Source organism: Chlorocebus sabaeus, chromosome 20 (assembly GCF_047675955.1).
Source record: "Chlorocebus sabaeus isolate Y175 chromosome 20, mChlSab1.0.hap1, whole genome shotgun sequence".
In the NCBI taxonomy this organism is placed as follows: Eukaryota; Metazoa; Chordata; class Mammalia; order Primates; family Cercopithecidae; genus Chlorocebus; species Chlorocebus sabaeus.
The window spans coordinates 134,710,483-134,722,820 of record NC_132923.1 but is presented as its reverse complement, the minus strand read 5'-3'; the positions used below and the strand labels follow the sequence as shown (position 1 = coordinate 134,722,820).

At 62.0% G+C, this 12,338-nt stretch overlaps 1 protein-coding gene across 1 annotated transcript; it reads left to right on the top strand.

The window, feature by feature from the left end:
* On the top strand, positions 1 to 11,378 carry GABRD (gamma-aminobutyric acid type A receptor subunit delta). Its single transcript, XM_007980943.3, has 9 exons — positions 1 to 147; positions 5,546 to 5,658; positions 5,937 to 6,004; positions 6,120 to 6,340; positions 8,167 to 8,249; positions 8,769 to 8,906; positions 9,726 to 9,881; positions 10,167 to 10,378; positions 10,598 to 11,378. Exons 1-9 carry the CDS (start codon positions 80 to 82, stop codon positions 10,895 to 10,897), a joined length of 1,359 nt encoding a protein of 452 aa, XP_007979134.2. The 5' UTR covers positions 1 to 79; the 3' UTR covers positions 10,898 to 11,378.
* The last annotated feature ends 960 nt before the right edge of the window (positions 11,379 to 12,338 follow it).

Here is a 12,338-nt window from a genome sequence, read left to right as displayed (position 1 = left end):
AGCTCCCGCCCGCCTGTGCCGCCTGTGCGGCCGCCGCGAGCCAAGTTTGCGCGGACCCCGTCCCGAGCCCGCCGCGGCCATGGACGCGCCAGCCCCGCTGCTGGCCCCGCTCCTGCTCCTCTGCGCGCAGCTGCTCCGCGGCACCAGGTGAGCGGGCGGGGTCCGCGGCGCGCGGTCGGGGGCGGTGGGGGGCCGGCGTCGGCCCGAGATAGCGGCTGGGAGAGCGGCCGGCGCGAGCCCCGGGCCCCGGAACCCAAGTCTGGGGGCCCCGCGTCCTCCCTCCCCGGGGTCTCGCCCCCAGGCCCCTTGTTGGACTCGCCCCGACGCTGCCCTTGGGCTCGGGACGCGGCGACCCCCGCGCTGGCCGCCACCGCCCGGTGCTGTCCGCCGTCCTGGTGCTGAACCCGGGCGGGACAAGAGCGTCGTAGCCTCCCGGTTTCCCCGGCTCCGTGGCGCGCGTGGAGGGTCCCCGGGTCCGCGGCACTCGCAGGTCCCTGCCCGGCCGGTGCCTTGAGGAAAGGAAAGACCCGAGAACTCGGTGCGGAGAGGCTGCACCCTTTGCTGGGGGAGCCGTTCCCCGTTCCCCGAATGGGCTTCCCCAGCCGGCGGGTCTGGGAGGGACGGAGGAGGCTGTGTCGCTGTGGAGGGTGGGCCCGGCCTCCAGGGTCTCCTTTCAGAGCCCGTTTCAAATGGCGTGGACAGAACTCCTGAGTGTGTGCAGGTGGACGGCGGCCAGGTACCCCCGGCCACAGAAAAGAGATGGTGGATTTCTTAACTATTTTGGGAGGGGCTCCCCAGAGAAGGAAGAGGCTTAGAAGCAGGTCCCCCAGGGCTGGAGCCCCCTCTGGCCTACAGTCCCTCCACCCCCTCCTCTCTGGGGATCTGAAATGGGTTCCACAGCCACCCAGGCAACTTGGCCCCACCACTGGGCCTGGCCGCCTTCCCTAGGAGTCACGAGAGGACGTTTAGGGGCGTCTTTGAAAATCACCTCAGTGCAAAGACTGCAGAAGAAACAGCCAGAACCTGTCCCCCAGCATTGGGGATCTCAGAGCCCGTGAAGATGCAGACATAGAGGTGGCTGCCCGCAGTAGAGGTGGCAGCACCCAACACGGGGCAGTGTGTCAGAGTTTTCCTGTTGGAGGTGCGGGGAACAGAGCCCAGAAGGCTTGGGTCCAGCAGCAGCCGTGTGCCCATCAGGAGACCACAGGGTCAGCGCTGCCTCTGGATCTAAGCAGCCCCCGTCCTGGGAAGAGCTTTGTTTTTCCATCAATCCCAGTGGGCCTTTCTCCCCTTGTCCTTCCCCTCCTTCAAGGTGAGAGGAAGGACAAAGCCTCGGGCACAGTCGTAGATGCAGTGCTGGAGACATGCGGCCAGCTGCCAGCCCAGGCCCACAGCCACTTAGCCAAGAGGCTGAAATCTAGACGGCTCTGAAACCCCAAAGTTTTAGCCCAAGTTTGACACCAGAACTCAGTTGGCGGCAAGTCCCATCCTGCACGGACGCGAGACTCTTCTCATCTTTGTTAATCCTACCTCTGGACCTATTTATGTACACTTCTTGCCGGGAAATTCTCCAGGCTGCCCCCAGCCCCAGCCTCTGTGTCCACCATTTCCCTTTTCTAAAATCTGAAGATCCTTAATCCTAGCCTGCATCTGGCTCCTGGGCTGTTGGGGAAGGGGTTCTGTGGCTGTTTCCCCCGGCAGGAGAGCTGGAAGGCCACGGCCCAGTCAGGAGTGGGGGCCTCTGGGCCTGCGGTCACTCCCATCCCTGGAAGAGGGGTGCCGTTGGGGAGCACACCTTGCCTGGTGAGAGGTGCACCGCCTCGCTGTGTTCCCCTCTAGCTCTCTGGTTAAAAACAGTGACCACCTGGCTGCACGCTACAGCCTCCCCTTTGAGGTCGTTCTGTCCACACACACGTGCTGGGCTCAACCTCCTGCTCTTGGCGTCTAGGGGCAGGCCTGGAGGGTGGAAGCACCTGCCAGCTGAGCCCTAGGGGCCACCTTCAGACTTAGCGGGGTGCTGTCCATGAAGAGCCTCTCCTCCCATCCGTGGCTGTGCCCCTCCGTTCCAGAAACCAGGACAGTCGCCCTCCCTTCCCTCAGTCTCGGGGTCCTCGTCCTGGAGCTGTATCGGATGTCAGTGGGACCCATTCTAGCCTTTACCCCAGGTCCCCATCCCAGCAGCTCCTCATGGGAAAGGCTGGGTGGGATAGGAAAGGACTGTGGCAGCCGTGGGTCGGCCCGAATTGTGAAGACCCATGCACGCGGCAGGCACTGAGCTTGCCGACTGTGTGCCCGCGTGGGTGGCCCTCCCGGGCTGCCGGCACCTCCGTCTCCCTGGAGAAGCTGTGCTGCGGCTCCTACCGTGCCAGCTCGCGGTGCGCTGGTGGCGGTGCTCCTCTTTGCCTTGGTAACTGCAATGCTGGGAGGCTTGTGCTGCTCTAAAAGCAGAGCTGTGGGATATGTGGGCTGGGTGTGCGCCGTGGAGGAGCCTGGAGGGGGAGGCTCCCAGCTACACCTACCTTCCCTGTCTGTCCCCAGGGCACAGACAAGTGACAGGGATGGGTTTGTTTTTCAGTGGGGCCAGGAGGGCAGGAGGCCAGGTGACCCAGGGAGAGCAACCCGAGGGGGAAGCTGCCATGTCTTCATGGCGCCCACTCTGCCCCCTGAGTTTGGAGTCCTAAATCCGAGCGTAGACTTGGAGCCTGGTGTATGGCCCTGAGCCTCTCTGTCCATCCACCCAAAGGAAACCCAAGCTCAGGCCACCACTGGGCCGCAGGGCCACCAGGTGAGGCAGCAGCCCTCTCCCGAGATCCCCATGACGTACCAGAGTCAGGACGTCCCCACCTGTGTCGAACTCCCCTGGTGCAGGCTGTGTCCCCCCAGCCCCCGCTAGCTCTGCCTGCCCTGTACATCCTGACCTGAGGAAGTGGGGGGCCTCCAGACCCCGGAGTCTGGCATGAAACACATGCCCCCGCACGCTGGCCCTTCCCATCTGTTCACAGTGGGAAAACCACCGGCCGCTCTCCTAGGTGAGAAATGGCGTTGGGGTGGGAGCCTGCTTCCTTCCAGCCCCCAGGAGACGACGAAGGTGCCTCCAGGTGAGCTTCGTGGAGGGGCTGCTCTTGGTCTTGTCTTCATGCCCCCCACACGTGCCACCACCCTGAGATGGGCAAGAGACGTGGCCCAGGAAGGACGGTGTCTCCTATGGCCTCATTCCAGGCAGGCTAGATGGCAGCTGGGCTGGTCCAAAAATAAAGCCTCACTCAGATCCCTTTGCGTCTGACCTTCAGGGTGACTTCCATTTGCATTTTTAATTGGCCAGGACTTAATTCGATTCCATCTTATCCTTTGTTACCAAAGTGCTTGCCCCTCCTTAGCCCTGTGCTGGGCCACTCTGGGGGTCCAGTGGGTGCGGGGTTTTGGGTCTGGATGTATAGCAGCCCTGGACGCTGCTTTCAGGTGTCTCCTCCTGCCAGAGTTGGGCCACCACGGTCGCCCAGGACAGATTGGGGTTGGCAAAATCTTGTTAGCTAAGGAACGTTTGGTTCAGAGTCAAAATCTTTGAAAGGTCAGTGTGTAAAACAAGAAGAAAAGTGGTTCTGAAGGGAAGGGAGAGGGCCTGAGCCCCCACCTGCTGCTGCTTCCCAAACCCCGGTGGTCTTCGGGGGCCCCAGGACGCACCTGAGGATAAAGTGTGTGGAGCGGGGTTGAGGCTGGACGTAGGGAGAGGCAGGGAGAGAGTCTGCCTCCCTGCGTCCTTCCCAGTGTTTCTCCGCAACTGTGGGTTTAAGATTTGGAGCCGCCCCTGCAGCTCCCCGGCAGGGCTTAGCCTGAAGCACCAGACCCACTTGCCTCTCCCTTGGGAAGCCAAGGACTCAAGGGGGCTGGAGCTGGAGAGGCAGACAAGCAGAGTGGGCTGCAGGTGCGCTGTGTGGGGTGCTGGGAGGGGGCTGCACGGGGTGGGGCTGGTGGCCCGGCCTCAGCTTGACTGCGCCAGACAGGCAGCGTGGAGGGGTGCCTCGAGCCCAGGTCGCAGTCTCTGAGGGAGCAGGAGGCCAACGACTATGCCCCCACTGTGAGGAGGGGAGGGGCCGTCAGCTGGGTCCTGAGGAACCAGGCGTGGAGGAGGCCTGGGGCTGTGCTCTTCTCTTGGTGGCCTGTGGAGTGGCCCAGCATGCAGCACCCGCTCAAGGCTGTGTCTGAACTGGGGTCAAATCTGTCTCTAGGCTTGTTGAGGCGGAGGCTGCTGACTCAGGCCCTGACCCCTCATCTCTCTGGGAGGGCTTGGGCCAGGCTCAGGGGCCTGGTGACCTGGAGGCCATGTCTGAAGCCACTCCGCCACCCCCTTGGATAGAAATGATTCCGAGAATACAGGGAGGTTAATCTCAAGGCCCCACCCCTGGGACCAATCCCCGCCCTGTGTGCAGGAGGACGGGTGAGACAATCACCAGGAATTGGACGGCTTGAAACAACGGACTCTTATTCTCTCGAAGCTCGGGAGGCCAGGAGCCTGAAATCAAGGTGTGGGTGGGGCTGGTTCCCCTGGAGGCTCTGAGGGAACCTCTGTCCCCGGCCTGTCTCCAGCTCCGGCAGTGGCTGGAAACCCTGGCCTCCCTTGGCCTGTGGAGACCTCACCCCAATCTCTGCCTGCACTGTCACCAGCTTCTTCCCTCTTCTCTTCTAAGGACACCAGGCCTTGGGTTTAGGGCCCACCCAATCCAGTATGGCCTCATCTTAACTAATTACCTCTGCAAAGACCTTATTCCCAAATAAGCTCACATTCTGAGGCTCTGGGTGGATGTGCATTTTGCGGACACTGTTCAACCCAGTGCAGGTGAGCAGATGGGGGCCGGGGTGCTGGGGTGCTCCGGGCACTGGCAGCACGGTGTGTTTAGGGAGGAGACGCCTCCCTCAAGCCTGAGCGCCCCCATGGCCCTGCTGGCTGCCCCGAGCTGCTCCGAGGTCGAGTTAAACCCCAGAAACACATGTGGCCATTTGGGGACCTGGGCCTCACCCTGGGCCTTCCTGGGAGGGGACAGAGAATAGGGGGCTGTGAGTCTGGGTTTTGGGGCCCTGTCCTCTTCCTGTCCCTGCATCTTGCCTCCTCCTCACATTCCTCTTCTCCAAACCATCTAATGGGGGAAGCTTCGCCCTCAAAAGCCGACAGGGAGACCTCTTTGGTGAGGGACCCTGGGGTGGAGACCCCCAGGCCAGCCTCTGTTAGCCTGGGAGCTTGGCCCACACTGGGGGGCTCTGTCCGACCCAGGGCCACCTCCCGCAAAGCCAGGAGAGCAGAGTGGGCACTGAGGTCAGAGGAGGAAGCCAGGTCAGGGCCGGTGGAGGAGGCTGAGGACCTCCCGGGATTCCCTGTGTCCAGCCGGAGCCTCGGGGACTGGCCAGGCCCCTGTCTGCAAGGGCTCCCACAGTGGCCCCCCACACCCTGGCCCAGGTGCCCAGAACAGTGCTGCATCCCCAGGAAGGGACCCAGGCTCAGTGGAATTAAATTAAGTCCTGGCCTGTCTGACCAGTGGCCTTGCAACCGCAGAGCGATGAATGACATTGGCGACTACGTGGGCTCCAACCTGGAGATCTCCTGGCTCCCCAACCTGGATGGGCTGATAGCCGGCTATGCCCGCAACTTTCGGCCTGGCATCGGAGGTGAGGGGCGGCCCAGGCCCGGCAGGCAGGAGCCACTGGGGCCTGGGCTAGGCCGTGGCTGTGTGGCCCACTGGGCTCCGGGCTGGGCTCCGGGCAGGGAAGCCTGGCTCTCACCCGGGGGCTCCATCAGAGCCAGGCTGCCACAGAGGCAGCCAGGGAGGTGCAACTTCTCGGGCCATGATGGCTGACTGCCTGTGACTGGGACCCTGGCAGGGTCCCACCCTGGCTCTCGCGCTGGACTGGCCTCAGCCCTTCTTAGTTCTTCTCCCTCCTCGCAGGGCCTCCCGTGAATGTGGCCCTCGCTCTGGAGGTGGCCAGCATCGACCACATCTCAGAGGCCAACATGGTAGGTGCCACAAGCCTCTGCCTCAGGCATGGTGGGTGCCCACAGCCTCTGCCCTGGGCTGCATGCCCCTGGGGGTGGAGCGAGGCTGACCCCGGCCCCTGTGCCGCCTCCACAGGAGTACACCATGACGGTGTTCCTGCACCAGAGCTGGCGGGATAGCAGGCTCTCCTACAACCACACCAATGAGACCCTGGGCCTGGACAGCCGCTTCGTGGACAAGCTCTGGCTGCCCGACACCTTCATCGTGAACGCCAAGTCGGCCTGGTTCCATGACGTGACGGTGGAGAACAAGCTCATTCGGCTGCAGCCCGACGGCGTGATCCTGTACAGCATCCGGTGAGCGGGCCGCCCACCGGGGCCCTGGGGGACAGCCTGCCCGGGCCCATGTTGGCGCCTGGACGCTCCAAGGCTTGGAAAAGCTCGAGCGGTTCCTGCTGCCGGGAGCTGGGGGGGCAGAAGCTGCGCAGTTATTTATATCCCCGCAGCTGCTGGGGAAACATCCACGCTCCAAGGTCGCCGACAGGAAGCCGGCAGATGTGGCTTTTTGGCCAACACAGTGCCTTTTGGTTTTTAAAATGGGGTGGAATAAAATTAACCTTTGTAAAGTGAGCAATGCAGTGGCGTTTGGCAGATTCGCCCTGCTGTGCAACCCCACCTCTGTCTGGTCCAAAACATTTCAGGACCCCGAAAGGAGACCCAGCCACGGAGTAGGTGCTCTCCACTCCGCCCCCCTGGAACCCCAGCAGCCACCCGTTTGCTTTCTGTCTCTGTGGATCTGGCCAGAGACAGAAACATTTCACCGAAAGGGAATCACACGCTGTGTGTGGGACCGTTTATGACTCCGGCTTCGTACTCGCACCACGTCCTCAGGGCTCACCCCTGCTGAAGCTGGAGTCAGGGGCGCCTTCTTCTTCACAGCCGGGCGGTGGCCTATGGCAGGGCCGTACTGCACCTGCCTTCCATCCATCTGCCGAGGGGCGCCTGGGTGGCTTCCTGCATTGGTGAATGTGAAAACACTGCTATGAACGTGTGCGCGCATTCGTTTGAAAGCCTGTTTTCAGGCACATGCCTCTCAAAAATGGAATTAGCTCGCAACACTTAAAAAAATCAAGAGGCATGTGGCCGGGCGTGGTGGCTTACACCTGTGATCCCAGCACTTTGGGAGACCGAGGTGGGTGGATCACGAGGTCAAGAGATCGAGACCATCCTGGCCAACAGGGTGAAAACCCGTCTCTACTAAAAATACAAAATATTAGCTGGGTGTGGTGGTGGGTGCCTGTAGTCCCGGCTACTCGGGAGGCTGAGGCAGGAAAATCACTTGAACCCAGGAGGCAGAGGTTGCAGTGAGCCGAGATTGCATCACTGCACTCCAGTCTGGTGACAGAATGAGACTCTGTTTCAAAAAAAAAGAAAAAACAAAATCAGGAGGCAGCCGGGTGCAGTGGGTCACGCTTGTAATCCCAACACTTTTTGGAGGCTGAGGTGAGACGATCACTTCAGCCTGGGAGTTCGAGACCAGCCTGGGCAACACAGGGAGATTCTGCCTCTACAAAAATGATAAAAAAATATTAGCTGGGCTTGATGGTGTGCTACAAGAAAAATATTAGCTGTGGTCTCAGCTACTTGGGAGGCTGAGGTGGGAGGATCACATGACCCCAGGGGGTTGAGGCTGTAGTGAATCAAGATTGCACCACTGCACTCCAACTTGGGTGACAGAGTGAGACCCTGTCTCATAAACAAACAAAAAAATCAGGATATTTTACCTAGGAATTCAAATATCTGACCTCTCCTAGAAAATCAAGCACATGGCAACTCTGGGCCTATTCCTGTGTGTTCCCCAGCCATCGCTCAGGCCAGGGCCTGGGTGCTCAGGCTGTCCCCTGCCCCGTAGGCCCCCAGTCCAGTTAAATAGTCAAGCGTTTTGAAGAGAATGAATGAAATCCAGTTCTTGATAGTCCTAAATGAAGACTAGCAAACGTCTCTGAAGTTGAGCAGTTTTCAGGTTTACCTGGATTCTGGGCGACTAACAAACACAGCCTGAGAAGTAGCTCGGGCTCCAGGCAGCCCCTGGTACTCAGGGGGCATCTCTACAGGGGAACTGCCAGGCTTCTGGGAGGGCTGGCCTCGCGCCCAAGGCCTCACCACCATGCTTGTCTTGGCAGAATCACCTCCACTGTGGCCTGCGACATGGACCTGGCCAAATATCCCATGGATGAGCAGGAGTGCATGCTGGAGCTGGAGAGCTGTGAGTGGGCGCGCAAGGCGGGCAGGGGCTTCTCTTGAGGGCCACGCTGGCTTCTCCAGCAGTGGATGGGGGCTCAGACTGTCAGCCCAGGGCCTGGACAAGGCTGGCCCGGCACAGGGTGCAGGAAAGCACCAAACCAGCTTCTGCGTGAGCAAGAAGCCTGGGCAGGAGGAGAAGGGGCCGGAAGGCCTGGAGCAGTCTGGCCTGTGGGGTCCATGCATGCCTGAGGAGCCGGGCCGTGGAGCCCAGACATGACACGGATTGGTATCGTTAAGCCAGTGCTGCAGCCCCTGTGTGTCACCTGACGATGGTGACCCCATCTGTGTCCCTTCCACCTGCCCAGAGGAGCTCGACGTGGTCCCAGAGCTGAAGGCCTCCTCGATCCTGGCTGGGGTCCTGCTCGGTCCCCATCATGATGGTGTCAGCTCCCTGCAGGCTTCCTGTGTGGACAGAGTGCTCCTGCCAGGGCTCCCGGGGCAGGACCAGGCTCTGCTGCCCACCTGTGTGCTTTTCCTGCAGACGGTTACTCATCAGAGGACATTGTCTACTACTGGTCGGAGAGCCAGGAGCACATCCATGGTCTGGACAAGTTGCAGCTGGCGCAGTTCACCATCACCAGCTACCGCTTCACCACGGAGCTGATGAACTTCAAGTCCGGTAACGTGTGCCTGCCGCCCCTTCCATGTGTGCCCGCCGCCCCTTCCGCGTGTGCCCGCCGCCCCTTCCGCGTGTGCCCGCCATCCCTTCTGCGCACGCCCACCTGTGCTTTTCATGCTTTTTCGCCAAGCCACCCGCAGGCCCTCAGGGCCCCTGGGGATGCAGCTGGGACGCTCCTGCCTTAGGAACTTGCTCATTGGCACCAGCTACACCCACACCAGGGCCACCAGGCCTGCCATCGTATGGACGTGGGTCAGCCCTTCCCATCTCACTCCTCGGTCCTTTCTCTTCCCAGCACTCCAGGTTTATGGGAAACCTGAGGGTGTGGGGAGCTCTCTTAGCCCCAGGTCTGCAGGGCTCAGGGGCCAAGCTTTCCTTGTCTACCTTGTCTCCCAGCCCCACTTTCCCACCCCTACGCCCCCCGTCCCCGGTCATCCAGAGCGGGTGAGCCCAGTGCCGGCTCCTTCCAGAGCCTGGCTGTGCCCGCAGAAGTGTTAGGAGAGAAAGGAGTGCACCCTCCCCATTGGCCGCGAGGGTCCCTCAGGGCCAGTCCAGCAAACATGAGGCCAGCAGCAACCTCAGCCTCTGTCCTTCTCCTCTGGGTTACACTGCTCAGGACCAGCCTGTCCTGTGGCCAGACCTAGGGCTGGAGACCCCCAGACATTTCAGGCCATGTGGTTGCTGGGGAGGGCAGGGGTCTAAGTCTCTCTTCTGAGCCCTGCTGTGGGCCCTGTAGCTGCCAAGCCCTGCCACCCCTGAGTCCCACGGTTGGGCTGGGCTGGGCAGGGACGGGGGCGCTGACGGTGGCTGTCCCGGCAGCCGGCCAGTTCCCACGGCTCAGCCTGCACTTTCACCTGCGGAGGAACCGCGGCGTGTACATCATCCAGTCCTACATGCCCTCTGTCCTGCTGGTCGCCATGTCCTGGGTCTCCTTCTGGATTAGCCAGGCGGCGGTGCCCGCCAGGGTGTCTCTAGGTACGGGGCCTCGCCGATGCTCCGAGGGGGCTGGAAGGTCCGTCCTGGGGAGCAGGACTTCTCATCCCTCAGCTGGGGGCCCAGCACTGGCCTCCGGACCATGCCAGCTGTCCTGGGGCAATGGCCAACCGGGCCAGGCCGGGTCAGGGGAGCAGGACCTGCTCCCTGGGGTGGGCACGGGGGTGGGGGGCAGCGGACCCTTATCCATGGGTCACAGGCACCACGGCTGGGGGTGGGACGGCATGAGAGCAGGGTTACAATGATGGTACCACCTGTGCCCGGCAGGCATCACCACGGTGCTGACGATGACTACGCTCATGGTCAGTGCCCGCTCCTCCCTGCCACGGGCATCGGCCATCAAGGCACTGGATGTCTACTTCTGGATCTGCTACGTCTTCGTGTTTGCCGCCCTGGTGGAGTACGCCTTCGCGCACTTCAACGCCGACTACAGGAAGAAGCAGAAGGCCAAGGTCAAGGTCTCCAGGCCGAGGGCAGAGGTGAGGGCCTGGGACTGAACCAGGGACAGCACTGCTGGGGGCCCCAACGAAGACCCCTCAGCTGCTCCAGCCCACTGTGGGTCCCAGCTGTGCTCCCTGAGCGTGGCGGGCTGGAGCTGCTGGCCCAGGCGGGGCCCTGCATGGGAGCACCTGTGGTCCAGGGCCCTGGGAGTTGCCCCCCAGCGCTCAGCCCTGTCTCCCCTACTGGCCCCCGTGCAGATGGACGTGAGGAACGCCATCGTCCTCTTCTCCCTCTCCGCTGCCGGCGTCACGCAGGAACTGGCCATCTCCCGCCGGCAGCGCCGCGTCCCGGGGAACCTGATGGGCTCCTACAGGTCGGTGGGGGTGGAGACGGGGGAGATGAAGAAGGAGGGGGCAGCCCGCTCGGGAGGCCAGGGGGGCATCCGCGCCCGGCTCAGGCCCATCGACGCAGACACCATTGACATTTACGCCCGCGCTGTGTTCCCTGCGGCATTCGCGGCCGTCAATGTCATCTACTGGGCGGCGTACGCCATGTGAGCGCAGGACTCAGGCCACCCTCGCTTGTCCTGGCGCCCGGCGGTGGCTGCCCAGAAACTTCCTGGGAGAAAGAGCCCTTGGTCCACCTTCCCTCTCTGCGTGTTTCAAAGTGGGATGACAGTCGGCCACGGAAAACAAGAGGAAGCCTCGGCCTCCCTGAGCTCTGACCTCACCCGAAAGGCCAGCCTGGGGCTCTCCAGTAGGCAGCGCGAGACCCGCACAGATGAAGGAGCAGAGGGTCTGACCGAGAGACTGAGCCAGGCTGGGGTCTGGGCCCTTGAGGGAGCCGCGGATTTTTAGGCTCAGAAAGTGATCCTGGTTTCTAGGTCTCTGCTGTGCGGGATGGGGATCGGAGCGTGGGAGGAGGCGGGAGCGGACATCCATCTGGTGAGCAGTGAAGGCGTTCGTGAAGTCTCTCTGACCCCAGCATGAAATAAAGCCTTGGCCTGGGGGCCGCTTCATTCTCTCTCGCTGTGCCGCGCTTCACTCCTGGGGTGCCTAGAACCCACCCTAGCTGCCCGGAACACTCTTCTCCAGCTGCAGGCTTCCCGGGCAGTGTCTGGGTGGAGCTGATTGTGGAAGCCCAGAGAACACTCAGGGTTGAACACACGCCTTGCCCAGCGGAAACAGTGGGTTGAGGTCCCGGGAAGGAAGCTGTCCTTGTCAGCAGGGCAGGCTTCGAGGGAAGGGCTTCAGGAAGTGAGGAACCAGTTTTTGTGATGCTGGCTTCAGGCACTGGGTCTCTTCATCTATGTCCCTGTGCTGTGATGAGGCCATTTTCTCCAGGAGGGTGAGGCAGGAGCCTGCACCACAGTGTCGGGGAGTGAGCTCAGGGTCGCCGGTCCCAAAGCCAGGAGCTTTTGAGGTGCTTTCCTGAGACCCCGGGGCTCAACACCAGACTTGGGGACAGAGACTCAGGGACACAGGGGCTCAGGGGCTGGATCCCAGATGAGCCATGTCTGGGGTACTGAGGGAGGGCCGAGGTGCAGAGGCCTAGAGGGAGCTAGAGGAGCTGCCACCCCATTGGTCCCTGAGGCCTTTGGTCCAGCGGGTGTCCAGGGCTAGGTGCCACCATGGTCCCTCCTTGGATGTGAGGATAGACATTCGGAGGCCACTGAGGCCCCACAAACACCACGGCCCTTTCCCACCTGCTGCCACTGCCATGGACATGGGGTGAGCATACTGCAGCCCAAGGAGCCCCCGGCCATCAGAGCAGCTGACAGGCAGCTCTTAATGAGGGGTCCAGGTTTTCCAGGGCACCGGGTCATTACTTGTGGAAGAATCTGAAGGGAGCAGTTGGAACAACTGCTGGGGCTCTGCCATCCACCGCAGGACCCAGGCGTCCGGGGCTCTGCCATCTGCTGTGGGACCCAGGCGTCCAGAGCCATCACATGGCAGCTCGCAAGGTGGCAAAGTTGGCCAGGTCAGTGCCCTGTGGAAT

Excerpts from the sequence above, each read along its gene's own strand:
- GABRD (XM_007980943.3), top strand. The coding sequence starts at position 80 with ATGGACGCGCCAGCCCCGCTGCTGGCCCCGCTCCTGCTCCTCTGCGCG. Across the intron at positions 6,341-8,166 it reads GTGATCCTGTACAGCATCCG|AATCACCTCCACTGTGGCCT; the intron begins GTGAGCGGGCCG and ends TTGTCTTGGCAG. Across the intron at positions 9,882-10,166 it reads GCCCGCCAGGGTGTCTCTAG|GCATCACCACGGTGCTGACG; the intron begins GTACGGGGCCTC and ends TGTGCCCGGCAG.